The following is a 16,481-nucleotide window of genomic DNA, read 5'->3' as shown; positions in this document are numbered from 1 at the left end:
ATATTTTGTGGAAATCACCAACCGCGGTTCTCCTTAATCGATCGTAACACGTAAAACAAAACAAGGGATATTTCAGAGAAGGGACAAACAGCTGCCAGTTAAAATTAATGATATGAGTCTAACCATCGCGTGGTGTGCGTTTAGGCTTTGGTTGCCATTCAAATAAAACTAACCAAAAAACTTCATCAAACAACAGATCCAATCTTTTATTCGTTTTTATGTCTACCATTGTAAATCGTTAATTTTATCGTTTGATATAAATAAACGGATAGCACTATTAATCACGGGATCGTGTAGAAAACACGACTATTAATACAAGTACATACGGGTGAACGAATTTTAAGTTGGTAATCTATGGGCTCACTAGAGACACGCACGTGTTGCAAATAATGAATGAACGCAAAAACAAACGCGATGGCTTTTTAATGTATGTAAACAACTTAGCAATTTACGGTTTATAGAGTGTCAATATTGGAAGGTAAAAAATTAAAGGTCAATATAACCAAATCATGACAAATATAAAGGTATAATGGCCGTCCCCTAACGTATAAGACTTTGGGTATGTTTGACATAATTATGTGTATGTCCATCCTCGGATTAAATTTTCTTGAGCTGGTTCCAATTTTGAAAATAAATTTGTATCCTATTATGAATATATCAATGGACAAGTAATATTAACGTTTAATAAAAAACCAACACCTAACAACATCAGATATCATATGCCGAGTTAGTTGGTAGTGTCGACATTGTATTCCTGTCCATTTTCTACCGTGAACCAAGCTTGCGTTTCTGTTCGATTTCAACCTGTCTCAAGGTGGGTAGCGAAATTCACGTTGTCATCATGGCATCCGGTAAACACTTAAAACCATATGAGCTGTGAGTTAGTCTTATGTATGAACCAATAAAAAGTTGCGTAAGATGTTGATTCTTCGATGATACGATCACATAATCAACAACTATAGCGTCATAAGTTTGCTGCTTCTTAAAATTTCGTCAAACTTCAAGTGAAATCTGTCAGTTACTTCGCTTTTTTTAAACCACCGCTTTTATATTCTGAATTGCATTTCGATTTTTTTGCGAAACTGGAAAAGAAAGTGAAACAGTTCAGATACGTCAAATATAATAAATATTTGAATGAAATGGATAGATTAAATTTAGATCTAATTAGACACGCATTTCTAGTTCTCTATGGGCACGTAGTAATTCTGAAATGTCCGCTCTATTTGAAAGCAGATATTGATGATCAAAAGTGAAACTTTTGTTATAGTGATGGCAACGAATACAAAGCTCCGTAAATAAATCGTTGATCTCTCGTAGATTTTGTCGTTTGAGCTTCCCAAACATAATAAAGTAAATATCCTCTAATTTATATAAATCTAAGCAAATTGTGAGCAATTATCCTTCTGTTGTACTTCGTTAAATAGACTAAAGCTATTATTTCACATTTATTTGCCTATACCCATATTATCATATGTCCAAATAATACTTGTTTGAATTTAATGTACTTTCTGACTAGTTTAATAAAATAAATTATTTTTCGCATTTAATTTTTAAAATTTTTAAGCCCTTCAATTTTAATCTATAATTTATTTTTAAATTAATTTAAAAATTAAAAATAACACACGAACGAATGGTGTATTTTTAATTTGCATGAGTAGTCGCCTAACATCACGGGCTTGTGCCTTTACAATTCTTCAGTTAAAATTTACAGATTGAGGTTGTTTCTAGCCCCCATTTCCACTTTTTAGGCAAAATAAATGGGCGAAAATACAATGATAATATTTTTATGATAAATAAAAATATTTTGAATATTAATAATCTACCAGAAAATTCGGTGAATAGAAAAATACTTTAACAAACAAAATGAATAGAAAAAATAAAATCACCTATTTTACAATTATTTTTACTGGTGAGAGGACATATTGTACGTATTGAGGTATTATATACTTGTATGGGTGGATACAACCACTCTACCTATTTCTACCACGAAGTAGGCAGACGTTCTTCTCCGAAAAGTGGGAAAGCTATTAAAAAATATAGTTGAAACTTCGCTCTTAAATGCAAGCGGGATGATGCCGTTTAGCTGGAAATACCTATAGGCGTAGGGACCACACTACGTGGCCCGTGAGATCGTTCACCCGATTACGCAATATAGAATAAAATTCAAATATTACCTATGCTTAAAACAATATAAATTTGTAAAATAGTTTAAAAAAATTAGTACATTAAAGCAATACGATTTAAATTTTTTTTATTAAAACTTACTTTAAATATCTAATACACCTACTAACACAGAGGGCCTATAGAGAACAAAAAACTAATAACATGTTTTGGCCAATAGTACGTGGGCGTCCCGATTGTATAAATTATTCCTTGTCTGAAGCAAACCTTTTTAACGGATCGATTTCGATAAGATACATAAAATTATAGTGCTTATTACATATACATTTGATCACATTAAGATAGTACTTATTAAGATTGGTTAAATTGTATGAAATCGGAAGAATCAGTACAAGATGCATAATGCAAAAAATTTACAAAAAGGGGTTTTCCTTTTTGTAAAAAATACAACAAAATTTTTTTATGAGAATGTCATCAATGTAGTCGAAGTCAGGTAAATATATGTACATTATGAAGGATAACTCAAAAAGTACTAGTCAGATCCTGATAAAATTTAAATGGGACTACACGGAAAGCACCAGTTTTGAAATCAGCTAAAAGGCATATTGCTGCCATAGCTTTCAAACAACTTTTTATTTCTCTAGACGAGTATGTGAACTCTTAATCCACATGATATTGTCTTGTTACCTTAGTCGATTGACTTCACGACTTGAATGCCGTCATCAGTCTTACAATATGAGTTTTTCAGTATTTTGAGTCTCAGATGTACAATGTAAGGGTTGTCACACGGGAAAAATAGTAAAAGCATATATGAACCGAAAAATAAATTCAGATATTCAGTCAGGGTTTTAGATACACCCACGGTGTGTCTCCCCAGATGATGTCTTCTGGGATTTTCCCGGGGATGAAATCCCGTCCTATCATCAGGGCGGGTACCGTCGAAGGCGGACTTTCGGCGCGCACTATTGCGGTACCGTAGGTATCGTCTAGCCGGTGTGGTCGAGCTCCATGTGGTTTAGTCGGTTCCCTCTTCTTCTCTGGAGGTGCCAGAGTCCGACATAACCCGGTCTGACTTACCCCCCTCGATCGGGTATCACTAAATGGATTCCCCAGCCTTAAAAAAGGACTTTAGATACACGAACAACAGTACACAAATTCTGTCACCGAGTCCGATGTCCATAGACGGGTATATGTATCTTACTTCCTGTACATAAGGGAAAGAATAAACTCATTTCCAATGTAAAATATAGTTCATTTTATAACTTCGAAAATCTTGTTACAATTTTAATGGAGCTAATTTTTATAATTTTTACAACTAAATTCGTATAAATCTTAATTAAAGTTACATCCAGAATTGGAAATGAGGCTCGTTAAAGAGGACTCTTGAGTAACTATGGGATTTTTTTTGTTGAAGTTTTTTTTTCGAACAAGGAATTTAATATTCATTCGGCGTATACATTCATACTTGAGACTATAAAATGATGTTCTTTGAAACTAGTTAACTACAAAAAAGGTTTTTGGTTTAATATCTACCTAGTTGGTGATTAGATCTCCCTGTAAAGATAGTAAAAAAATATTTATATATATTCATAAGCATTCTCACCTATCTTATCTGTCTTCACTATTTTTAGTTATTCCGCTCTTAAACAATTGCAAACATCTCTTTTTAAAAAATTGACACGCAATCGAAGCGAAACTTTCAGAATTATTTATTTCATTGCCGCGCAAATTTTTAGATGTCCACTTTTGCTTATTTTTTGTATTGCTTTATCGACTCGTCTAGTTCTAAATCGCAACGGTTCTAAAGAAGAATTTCTAGATTATTATGTTGGCGTGATATGTTTATCGTGTTCATGCATCCAATTTGAAATAATAATTCCAATATTTACGTGAACGAGCTCATGAGCTCACCTGGCTTGAGACATGAGGCCGATTGTGTTATATTACAGCTATCCGACCTTAAAAACTGGAACAAATGATTGTTTCGCGACAGAAATAGGCAGTGGCTTGTAATGTTTAACCTTAAATGCGTCGGTCACACTATCTTTGGAGTCTAGTCATGCCCTAATATCAGGTGAGTTATTAGGCTATAAGCCTAAGCAACTAGAATAACATTTTTATCACATCTTATTTATACATTAAATTTACAAATACTGGTTTAGGTGTATTATACATCTATTTTGAATCTGTCATAATTTTTCTCAGCAAAATTTAATAGGCACATTTTGAAATCACGTACGCGGAAACATTGGTTCGAGTACGAAAAAAACCTCATATTCTTCGTAATGCGTTTATCAGATTAGTAAATTGACGATATAATTCGTTTATTAAAAAACATGAGAACATCTCGTGCATGAATTGTTAAAATTTTAATTGAAATATTTTAGATTTTCGAGTACACTCTAAATTAGTCGTAATTTTTTAAATCACATTTGCTTATTGATTACTTAACCGTCTTATTATATAATTGATAGAAGTTGTTGTCTATGGTAATTTATGGGCATGGACAGCAGGACCATGTTGTTGCCTTGAACGCGCATCAAGCCTTGAAAGAAAAACACGGCATAGAGGTGCGTAAAACAATGCGCGAAGTTCTTTCCATCATATTAACGTAACCAAAGTGTACCTGAAAGCATCTTGTTGATACGTATCGTATTAATAAGGACGAGCTCCCATACTTTTAAGCCATACCGGGGAATCATTGGCCAGAGTACTTACATCCTGTGGATAATTGAGTACAATGGCCCAACGGATAGAACCTATTTCTTATTCTACTGAAATACGAAATCTTCAAACTTTAAAAATAAACTACTCGTGTTTTTTTTTCTGAATAGTCAAGTATTAATAGTAAAATTATCGTTATCAGCTTCAGGAAAGTGAATGATCGTGGAAGAATTGCTGAAAACAGTTTGTCTAGCGAACTGCATGTAAGCGTTTTGCTACAGGTTGTTTTGTACTTACGATAAAACATAGATAGCAACGCTCGACTAGAATGAAACAATATAAGATCGGTCAAACAGATAAGATATCATATACAAATGCAAAAAAAATATCAGTGCATTTTTTTTTCAAAAAGGATACAATTCTTCAGTTTGTAAAATTATTTTTGAATGTCAAATTTATAAAAACTGTATCTTCGTTTTTGTGAAATACATGTAATGATTAGTTAGATTAGAATAGACGCTCTAACTCTATGATTATAAATCGATTTAATTGTGTACGTGAATGCAAAACTGCACTCATGTCTGACGAAGCTTAATCTTACCCTAATTCATCTTGTGAAGGTGCGCATATAACGCTTTGCGAAGCGATCCTGCCATTAACGTTCATGTTTCTATTAAAATAATAATTGGAAGACACTCTTAAAATAAACTAAGCTATTTTTTTGCTGTTGCATGGAACAGGTAAAGTATTCAAGGTGATCACTGTAGTTTTATTGATGCCGAGTTATTATTCGTGAACACAATTAGTTTGTTTTCAGTCATGCCTATTTTTAAAATCACATATAAAACTTGAATTAAGGTGCATTGACATGGATATATCAGAATGAAATTGAAGCATCATAAACTATGTAATAAAATTTATTTGCATATTATGAATAACTACTACCGACAAAAAACTGTTAAATATTTTTTGTATCCGGCCAGTTCTTGTAAAGAAACCGTGAATTTATTTTAGTTGTGATTTCGAATTACTGTATTGATCAAAAATAATTTAAGTAGTCTGAAGACGAGCCTTCAATGTATTGTTTCATTTCATTCAATGTTTATTAACCATTGCGGCTTATAAAATTATATAACAATACATTATTACATTTTTATAGTGTTACATTACGCTTACTTTGCCCGCGTAAATTTTGATTACAATACGTACGTCTTAGGTCAAAATGCTTTGATACGGATTGCATAAGCATCACATCAAAAAAGCCGCCACTTTAGGTATTGAACACACTCGCGGCCAGCTGGCCAACTCAAGTGCCAGCATCCGCGTTGATTGAACATTTCACTTTCTGCTAATGCCCTCAAGTATTGTGAATGACCACGGCTTCAAAATCGGTTACTGTTAATGATGCAGATGCCTTTATATACTGTATTACATACGTCCAACCCTAACTTGGATAATAATTACAGTTCCGAATACGTAATAATTTTAAAAGCAGATCTTAACGACTGTCTCGCAATTAATGGCAAGTCTTTGACAGAGATATAGTTAGACATGTCAAATAATACCTATTTTTGTCATAAAACACCCAATATGATTTACTTTTTATAATTAACTAATTCGTTATCTCACAAGAGACGAAACATTTATTATTTTTCAATCTTCTCTAAAAATCATAACTAAACTATCAATACTAAAAGAACAAGTCCAACACGTTTTTTTTTTCTTTTTCTGAAACCCAAATTACCGAACATGTTTGTGCAAATTAAGAGAACTGTTACGTAGGTTGTACATAACAGAAACATTATGACATGCACGACAACTTCTGATATTTATGCCTTGATTGGTACGTTTGCATGATAAACTGTATACGAAAATAATACTCTATTATAAAGGCACTTGTTGCCAAACGAATTTGGTTATTAATCACATACTAATAATAAGACAATATAATGAGCTTATTAAATTGCGCAGCGTACTTTCGCGGACGGCCTTGTACCGCAAGGCCGGCGACAAACAGGCTGGTCAGACACGAAAACCACGTTTGCACTAAGGTTTAAATTATGGTATAATATATTAAGATCAGATGGGCGCTTGTATGACTCGTCGGAAAAGTTTAAAATTAAAATGTATTTCGAAGTCGCGCACATTGTAGTTTGACCAGTATATAGATTTTGAACTGTGAGATTTTGAACTGTGAGCGCTTAAACTTTGTAGTGCTTGTGCGTAGTACTCATAGCGTATTTAGTGTTAAACAATTCGCAAAGTCACAGAAACGACAGTGAATTCCACAGCCAACCTTGATACATAAGATTAATTACATTAAAAATCCCTTCAAAATTCATCGCATGACTGCTTCTCAGCAGAAATGTTGATACGGCCGTGGTAACTTGTGTGGTCTGAACTCACTGAGTTGCTCGCCGGATCTTCTCAGTGGGTCGCCTTTCAGATCCGGTGGTAGATTTTGCAAAGCACTGCTCTTGCTATTGCTAGTGTTAGCAAATTATCTTAGGTTGAGCCCGTGAGCTCACCTACCCGTCCGGGGGTAGCTGGGATAGCTTCTTAGGCTAACAGCGAATAGATAGGGAAAGAAGTGCAGCCTGGCAATTTGACCCGCTATTTTTTTTATTTTTATTTATTGCTTAGATGAGTGGACGACCTCACAGCCCACCTGGTGTTAAGTGGTTACTGGAGCCCATAGACAACTACAACGTAAATGCGCCGCCCACCTTGAGATAAGTTCTAAGGTCTCAGTATAGTTACAACGGCTGCCCCACCTTTCAAACCGAAACGCATTACTGCTTCACGGCTGAAATAGGCAGGGTGGTGGTACCTACCCGCGCGGACTCACAAGAGGTCTTACCACCAGTACAAAACAAAAGTACGCTACCACAAGTAAGGCTATTATAACGTCCGTGCTAGCATATGGAATCTTCTATTATAAAAATCTTAACTAGTTCCGTGGATTCAGTGTTTTTCCCAATGAATATAAGAACGTTTTTTTGTCATATCATCGGAGGCATTGGTAAAGCCGGAATATCGTACTGCGAACAGCCGTACTATTGAGTGCGAGGACGGCCTTGTAATGGAAGCTACCATATTCACGTTTATATTATATCTTTGTGAGGAACGTGGTTTTATTTTTCAAAAGGCGATCCAGCTGCCCTATAGTCAACACGGCCCTATGGCTATGTTTGCGAATGTCTGTACCAACAAAAAATCTGATAGATATTTTAAAACTGTGATTTAGGATCAAATACACTTCGACACTACATCATCATTTTTTTGTGATACTATTAATATCTGTTTACATGAATAAGTTGTCTATAGATATCTTACCAAAACTAATTGCATTAATTTATCGTAAATATTTTAGATAAATTACCTTCGCGGGAAAGGTATGCATCTAGCCCATTAAATAGCAGGTATAAATTATTGTACAACCATTTATAACTGGATCAAGATATTCATTGAGATGAAATAGTATCCATTAAATTTCGCGCAAAGCCGCCTCTGGTTTGTTATCAATCAATTTATCTAGCTTTAGCCTTACTAACCACATTGATGTGTTGACCCATAACTGGTTTGGCCGGTTTGGACCTCAATGAATGCTACACCATTCAATCATACTTAAGACGTACAGAAATATTGAAATTTAAAACCCCCGTTTTTACAGGCAATGATTGAACACATTAATCTTTGAAAATAGTGAACAGATGACATGCACCGGATTATATCTTTAGTTGTTGTATTATATCATCTTCAAATGACGCAAATGAGATAAAGTGTCAGAAACGAAATATTTGCATACGAGATTGATATTGAAACTGTGTGGCAAATGATCCCTAACTTTTATATGAGGTCAAGTCAAGTTTTATTAAGGCATAAGTTCCGTGTATCTACATTTCCGTATTAAATTAAAGTAGACACTCATTAATATTTAATCTAAATAACTGAATTACAATTTATCAATCTAACATAAACATTATTTTGACTCCTAATGCTGTCTTGTTTATTTTAAATTTTTGATTCATAATAATACAACAATATTTTTTTTAACTTGTCCAACAGGCGGGCTTATTAAGGACAGAACAGGGTGAATATTGGATTGAACCTTCTACCCAAAAACCGTCTGATAATTCAGAAGGAAGACCACACGTTATTTTCAAACGATCAGCAGTAGACAAGGTTGCAGCATATCATAGAGCAAAAAGGGCTGTAGATAAAAATACCAATACCAACAGCAAAGTTAATCATGATAAAGACACCCAGAGATACACCAGCCAACACGCGAATCTCAGAAATTACCGTGAAAGTAAAGAAGAGAGAGACAGACAACGTAGGGAATATTTAGAACAGAGACAAAAAAGACTAGAGGCTATGAGGCGTAACCCTGTCGAATATAGAAGACAACAATCAAATTTACGAATGGAAGAAAGAAGAATGCACACGTATCCGAAAAGCAATTCGATTGAAGGTAGCAGATCATTGCATTCAAATCAGGGCCGTAAAAGAAATCAAAACAAAAGTGAAAGGCGATTGCGACGTAAACACCGAAGAAGAAGGAAACGTGCCGCGAAAAACTGTGGTACACGACAGCCGCCTTATCAATGGAAGCAAAAAAAACTTCACACTTCCGAGTTAGACGACAACAAGAAATACCGCTATAATAAGGTAATATTATTTTTCAATTCTTAACGGTTTTTATTATGAAATATATTTTCTGAGCGTATTTGTTTATTATCTCATTTTCAGAACAACCGGTATAGCCGCCATCATCCAACCCGCTACAATTTAGACCCAAACAGGCGAGCGCCTCGTTCCGTGAGCAAGCCGCGGCACGTTGAGGTTTTACTCGTCGCAGACAAATCCATGTCGGAGTTCCACGACCAAGACAGCTTGGAAATTTACTTGTTGACTATAATGAATATGGTAAACTATACTACACGCGTCTACTTGAATTTGTATAAATTTCAATAATCAACATTATCTTGATTAAATTTAATTTTTTGAACAGGTATCTTCTCTGTATATGGATCCGTCGATTGGAAACTACATTAAAGTGGTCGTTGTAAAAATTATCCTTGTCGAAGAGTTAGCTGCCGCACAGGAGCTAGAAGTGTCTACGAATGCTGATTCGACACTCGCATCCTTCTGCCGTTGGCAAGAGCAATTGAACCCAGACAACGATACAAACCCGCATCACCATGATGTCGCTATTTTAGTTACAAGACGCGACATCTGCAGCCAGCACGATTCTCCTTGTAGGTACGAACTCATTTTGAATTTCATTTTTCATTAATAAAATGTACATAGTGCATATATTTTTTAAAGACCAAACTTCTGTGACTGTATACGTAATATTCGTCACAGTTTTCTTGAGTTAGTGAAACCCGTTGGTATTGAGTACATTAGCATTTCTTTTTTTTTTTTCTCGTGCGAGCTAAGACAAGGTCAATGGCAAGTGAAGGCGTCTGTTAGTAATACAAACAGATTGACGATGAGTAACCGCCGCCAAAATAGAACACTTTTGAATTTAAAACTACACCTGGGTCCGTGTACGTCGACGATTCGCAAAAGATTCCCAACTAAAAATTGAATGAGTTGTTTTCATTTTGAATTTTACTGCTTTTTACCCGCAGCAGATTTATATTATAAGTATTGCAATTGATTTATATTATACATTTTTTTTAAACAAAACGCAATTTATAATAACTCAACTGTTTCTAACGGATATTACGATGTGTTTTTTTTTTTATAATTTTGAGTAACAGTCATTACTCATTATCTACTTACTGTATTTTTCGTTTATTGGGAGATTCTGAAGCAGTATACAGACCCTGGCCTTTTCAATGTTGTTGAAGGCCACTGACGATCAGAATACCTTTGATGCCACGTGCGGCATGAAATAGTCACGTGTCCCAGTTTGAAGAATCAGACAACCGTTATATATCTAATGAATTGAGTTATATATCTAATGAATTGAGACTTCGACCTCATGTCTCAAGGCGGATAACGGCATCCACGATGTCTATGGCCTCCAGTAATCACTTCACACTAAAACGCACATGTGGGCAATGATAAAAAATAAAGTTTTATTACTTTTTCTTTAGCCCAAAACACGTAATTACGGATCCTCCTGATCCATTAACGGTGCTTTTAGATTCCACAAGCACCAGTCACCGTCCTCGTCGAACCCGTCACTTGCGATGTAGGGCTCGACGAGCGAATTAACCCACAGACACAGCCCACTAAGTTTCTCGCCGGATCTTCTCAGTGGGTCGCGTTTCTGATCCGGTGGTAGATTCTGCGAAGCACTGCTCTTGCTAGGGCCAGTGTTAGCACCATTTTGGTTTGAGCCCCGTGAGCTCACCTACACGTTAGGGCGAAGCTGTCGATTGGAAACCACATCGGCCTCACAAGGTTATCAGCATAGGTAGGAAAAAAACTTTTTTTTCGCGGATATCCGCGATATCGTATACATTATATTTATTAATATATATCCCAATTTTTATATTTCGTATAGTTGGTGTCGACAGAATGATTAAGAAAACTCTTATAAAAAAAAAACCATATTTGACCCTAGCAGTGCTTTGATTACGTTTTTAATGATTAAACAATATTAATTAAGGCCTCAGTGGCGGATACTTGGCACCGTAATGTCTAACAACAACTGCTTATTGTTAAAACTCTATTGTAAATACTCTTACATCATTCGTCATGTTTTTATCTCGCTTAGCAACCTTGCATTGTGCAACACACTTACCTATTTCTCCAAAACACTGAAACGATAATGCTTTTGTATTTACGTCATCAGCGCGATTATCATTGTTAGTCAAAAATTCAGATGTTACGTTTTATCCATACTATCGAGATCAATGTTATCGGTCGATCAAAAATAATGATGAACATCATTCCTGTAAAATAATTCTTAGATTGATTTTCATTTTTGAACAAGGGCGAATGTTGCTGTGTTTTTAAATGTAAATAATTCAGGAGAACACGCGATTAATATATAATCATTGGCAAAAATCTTCGACCGTGCAAGGTTGATTGTTTTATGTACATGTTTTTGTATGTATTTGCGGATGGCTAACGGCGTTTCGCACTGATCGACCGGTCACTTCAAACGCGCCGACATTAAGGCCAAGGATGTCAGGTGTGTACAAATTGGGCATTCATTATATTTAACAAAAAGCCTATACGTTTGTAACATTGGATAATAATTACAAGTACAATTTTTATGGTAATGAAAACTTTTTTGTAGCGTTGCACAACATTTATAAATATTCGCGTACCAGATTCAAGAAGATTCTTATTAACAAATCAGTAGGTACTACTAGGTACGTCAAAGCTGTATGATTGTTATCTACTAAACTGATGAAATCTAATATTTTGATTTTACGTTTTTTTTTTCTCTCGAGAAAATATTTTCGGACTTTATTACGGGCTCCTATTTTATATTCTACGTGTTTTTAAAAGAGTTCGGATTAATCATGCACGCTGTCTGCACATTTATAAACAAATTTATTTCAAGGAAATGATCAATAGATTTTAAAGTTATCTATTTCGGTATGTTTCAAGGCGGCGGCGCTAAACTGGAAGCGTAAATGCAGTTAACAAAATATTTTAGTTTCAACAAGATATAACGGACAACTGTTAGCCCGTAGACCTGTTTATAGTGACGATAAGCAGACCGATCAGTTACGTAACTTTCTACACTCCTGCCTATCGATTTAGATTGAGCTATTTATAAAAAAAAAAAAAATCGTGAATCTTTTAATGCCTAAATAGAATTCTTAATTTATTTAAAAAGTGTTTTCTCGATCGTTAATCGATTATTGTATTGTACCTACTGAAAAATCGACGATTTTATTTTTCTCTGGTACCTCTCTTTGTGCTCTCGGAGAAATTGATCAACTGTACGGAGAATTGCGGACGAAGCAAAATTTTGGGACACAATCCAATTTCATTGCGACGTCTTTTGTTAGATATCTATTTCAAAATGCTCAACAACAGCTTTATGTGTACAATCAATTATTTTAAAACCGTGAACGAGAATGATAATGCAATACTTAAATCATTAAATATGTATGATAATTAAAATTATTGAAGGAGAAAAAAAAAACGCCTTCAAAAACAAGGAATTTAACTGGTGAATTGCGGTATACTACCGTCGAGGGTCAGAACCGGTGTGAAATGAATGCAACGAGGAAGCTCGATTCGGTAAACGGTACAAACAAGTGACCGAATGTTCTCGGAAAGCGGCAATCAAAAGACAATGAGTTGTTTTGTAACGGTGTCGGTGACGGACCCGCGGGCGACTCCCATGCATTATGCATCTCCCATAAGATCGGAGTCATCAATATTTAAACACATTCGAATGACTTTTACGGAGAGAAAAAAAACCTGCATAATAATGCCGTTCGTAAGGGTCTCGAAAATATCTCGATTGCCAATTACCTCGATTCGTAATCGATTTTCAATACGTAAACATTGAAGCATTCGGAATCACTAAATGAGCATTCGTAAATTAAATTTAACGTATCTTTTTCGTCAAGTCTATTAGCGGTATTCGCTTACGATATCTCGTAACGACCGGAAATCGGCACCGGTAACTTAATTCAATCAACGACTCTACTAAAATCTGTTAAAGTTCTTAAACGAAGGCTAATTTAAATTATTACCTGTTCACAAATACGTAAACGAGTAATGCGTAATATCATTCTACGTAAAATAAAGGTCCTAGGGTAAATAGAGTATAAATATATATAAAAATGAATTGCTGTTCGTTAGTCTCGCTAAAACTCAAAAACGGCTGGACCGATTTGGCTAATTTTGGTCTTGAATTACTTGTCGAAGTCCAGAGAATGTTTAAAAGGTAGATAAATATAAAAATGTTCGGAATTATATAAAAATAACAATTTTGTTTTTCCTTTGACGTGTCCCCCGTCGGACGGATTCCTTTTGTTTGATTTAAGTTTATTTTATACAAAAGTCTAGGGTTTTTATTTATCGATTGAGGCACTACGAAGTCTGCCAGGTCAGCTAATAGGGCAAAAATATGAACGCAATTTAAAGATAAAAGAAATAACAAAGTTTCATCTAAGAAACCTTGAATTTTGGATTTTCTGAAGAATGCCATATGTTAATATTATATGGTAATGTGTCGGCGACCGACAGCGGACGCCACGCTGTCTCGTGTCTCTGCTACGGTCGTACTCACACGCTTATCGCTCCTGCTATGTGAACGCAAGTATTGCAGAGCAGCGTTTGACACGTAAAAGCATAATAAACATTCGATTACCACAAAACAAATGCGAAATTATAATGCGTGGCTTTCAAGGTGGGTGGCGCATTTACGTTGTGGATCTCTATGGGCTCCAGTAACCACTTAACACCAGGTGGGATGTGAGCTCGTCCACCCATCTAAGCAATAAAAAAAAAGCTTTATTTCGGATATTCAACTCGAATATATTCCTCTCATTTATGATTGCGAAAGATCGTGTATAAAAATTAAACCTTCTTTTCGTACAGTCATTTAGAAGTTCTCATATGATTATGACGCTCGCTTTTAGTAAAACGAAAAGCTCGTAATATATTATCTTTAATTATTATGATGAACATTAACTAGCATAATCTACAAGCATTAGCTATATTAAGTATAAAATAAAGCGAAATCTACAAATAAAAAATTACGATAAAGAATAATAAATTTAATATATGTAACTTTCTCTGTTTATAAATGCCGCCTAGAGTCAGTCATCAAAGCCTCCAGCAGCCGACGCGACTGGGATTTCGCGGTTGTTAACGTTTTTTTTTTCATTTACAACGCTACGTGTGACCAAAGCTTCTAAACAATGCCGTGTTTTATTCCTAAAGCAGCATTTCGAAATAAACAATAGAGTAGAATTTCAGAGCAGCTCCGAGTAAAACGTATTGAAAGGTACATCTTTACATATATTTTTTACTACTGTATACTAAATGATATGAAGAGAATTTCACCGAAACCACCCGCTTTGAGACATGAGGCCAAAGTCTCAATTGACTTTTAAAACGGCTGTCGCATCCTTGGTACAGTAGTAAATGTCCATACAAGTTCAGAATGCTCCTAAACACTAATACCTACATGTATACTAACATGTCACGGATTATTGCATAAAGTTGGATCAAAGCCCAAATTCGAAACATTTTTAACAAATAATATTATATAAGTGCAGCTAGAATTCAAAATATAAAATTAATCGTTCATTTAATATTAATTTTACACATGCAACAGGTCGATGTCTAAAGCGAAAAAAAATCAGTATCGCAATTGTAAACGATCGCTAGATGAATTTAGTAATTCCCGCGTCACATCCGAGAGTGATTCTCCATTAAACTATGAGTGCCGGTGTAGATAAGGCTTTTATTCATCTGGCCGACCTTACTTCTACGAAATCTATAATAAAAATTTAATAAAACCACGTTATAGTGGCGTCTATCGGTTATTGGCACAGTTTCACAGAAAAGACATCAACGGGTTATTTATATTGTCATATTATTTTTTTATAAAAATGCGGCACGTGTCGTATTTTCTCGAACTCAATATATACGTAGGTATCGTTAAATTTTAATCGTACAATCATGACGTGGTCTCGTTTTAATAACAAGGGAATGTTTCCATCGTAAATCAATAATTTAAACCAATACCCTAGCTGTGTTATAAAGGCAAACCTCATGTTCCGAACATCGAGTTTGTTTTTCATATCAGTGTATTGAATTTATTGCATAGAATTTATAGAGATTTTCGTTGGCTTCCGCATGGCTGTGAGTCAGCCACCAACGTATATTATTAGCCGGCTATTCCCGCTCTTGTAGACTTCACAGATTAGTGAAATAGCTTTCGTAACGTATTTATTTGAATTAGTCTACAATTGCGCTGTTTTAGATGCTATTAATGATAGGTGCGTGTAAAAAAGTTTCGCGGTAAGTACCTAAACCAATTAAAGCTTATTACCGATCTGCATATTTTTAACGTTCACAAGACTTACAGCTTTGTACATTGAATTACATCAACAAACTAGAAAATATCATTTCAAGTATTTATAATTGTTTTTTGAGATTTACTACAAGACAAACCGTAAAATGGGGCGATTAGGGACAAATTCCAACTTTATGAGCAATTTTAAGGTAGTTGTTGATGTATATAATGCTATATCAGGATCAAAATGATTGAGTCTTGGGGGCATCTTTGTTGTCTAATTTAAAATTATGCAACTAGCATTCCAGTTTAAGCAAAAAATGCAAAAATAGGTGTAATCCCTATTTACCCGAAAATTGCGGTTAATTGGGACGAAATGAGAAATTTGCTAGGGTTGGCACTACTTTTATTTTTATATATAGTTTTAATTTATTTATTTATTTAGTTGCACCAACAAAGTGATCATCAATAAAAAAAATTGAAAAACTGACAGAAATACATGGCAGACATCACCTCAATTATAGGTGCTCAATAACAATATATATATATATATTTATACATATATAGTGGGCTTTCATAAAAACGGTTTATATTTCTCCGTTCTTGGTAAGTACTTAGGGGCTGATATTTCTATCTGGGTTAAGAGATTAGGTGTGTCGGTTATTCCATGGATTAATCAGATGAATACCCCCACTCTGAACAAATATTAAATATTTTATTATGTAATACTTAGACA

The 16,481-nt window shown here is 34.8% G+C and overlaps 1 protein-coding gene across 2 annotated transcripts in view; it reads left to right on the top strand.

The window, feature by feature from the left end:
- LOC101741678 (A disintegrin and metalloproteinase with thrombospondin motifs 7) overlaps window positions 1–16,481 on the top strand; it is a 102,654-nt gene that overhangs the window by 61,619 nt on the left and 24,554 nt on the right. For both annotated transcript variants that reach the window (XM_038018510.2, XM_038018511.2), the window contains exons 5-7: window positions 8,854–9,456; window positions 9,538–9,714; window positions 9,800–10,050. In XM_038018510.2, coding sequence (XP_037874438.1) covers window positions 8,854–9,456; window positions 9,538–9,714; window positions 9,800–10,050 — 1,031 coding nt within the window. The remainder of the gene's footprint in view (window positions 1–8,853; window positions 9,457–9,537; window positions 9,715–9,799; window positions 10,051–16,481) is intronic.

The sequence above is a fragment of the Bombyx mori genome, chromosome 21 (assembly GCF_030269925.1).
Source record: "Bombyx mori chromosome 21, ASM3026992v2".
Classification (NCBI taxonomy): Eukaryota; Metazoa; Arthropoda; class Insecta; order Lepidoptera; family Bombycidae; genus Bombyx; species Bombyx mori.
The sequence above is the reverse complement of the archived record's forward strand: the minus strand, read 5'-3'. Positions and strand labels throughout refer to the sequence as shown.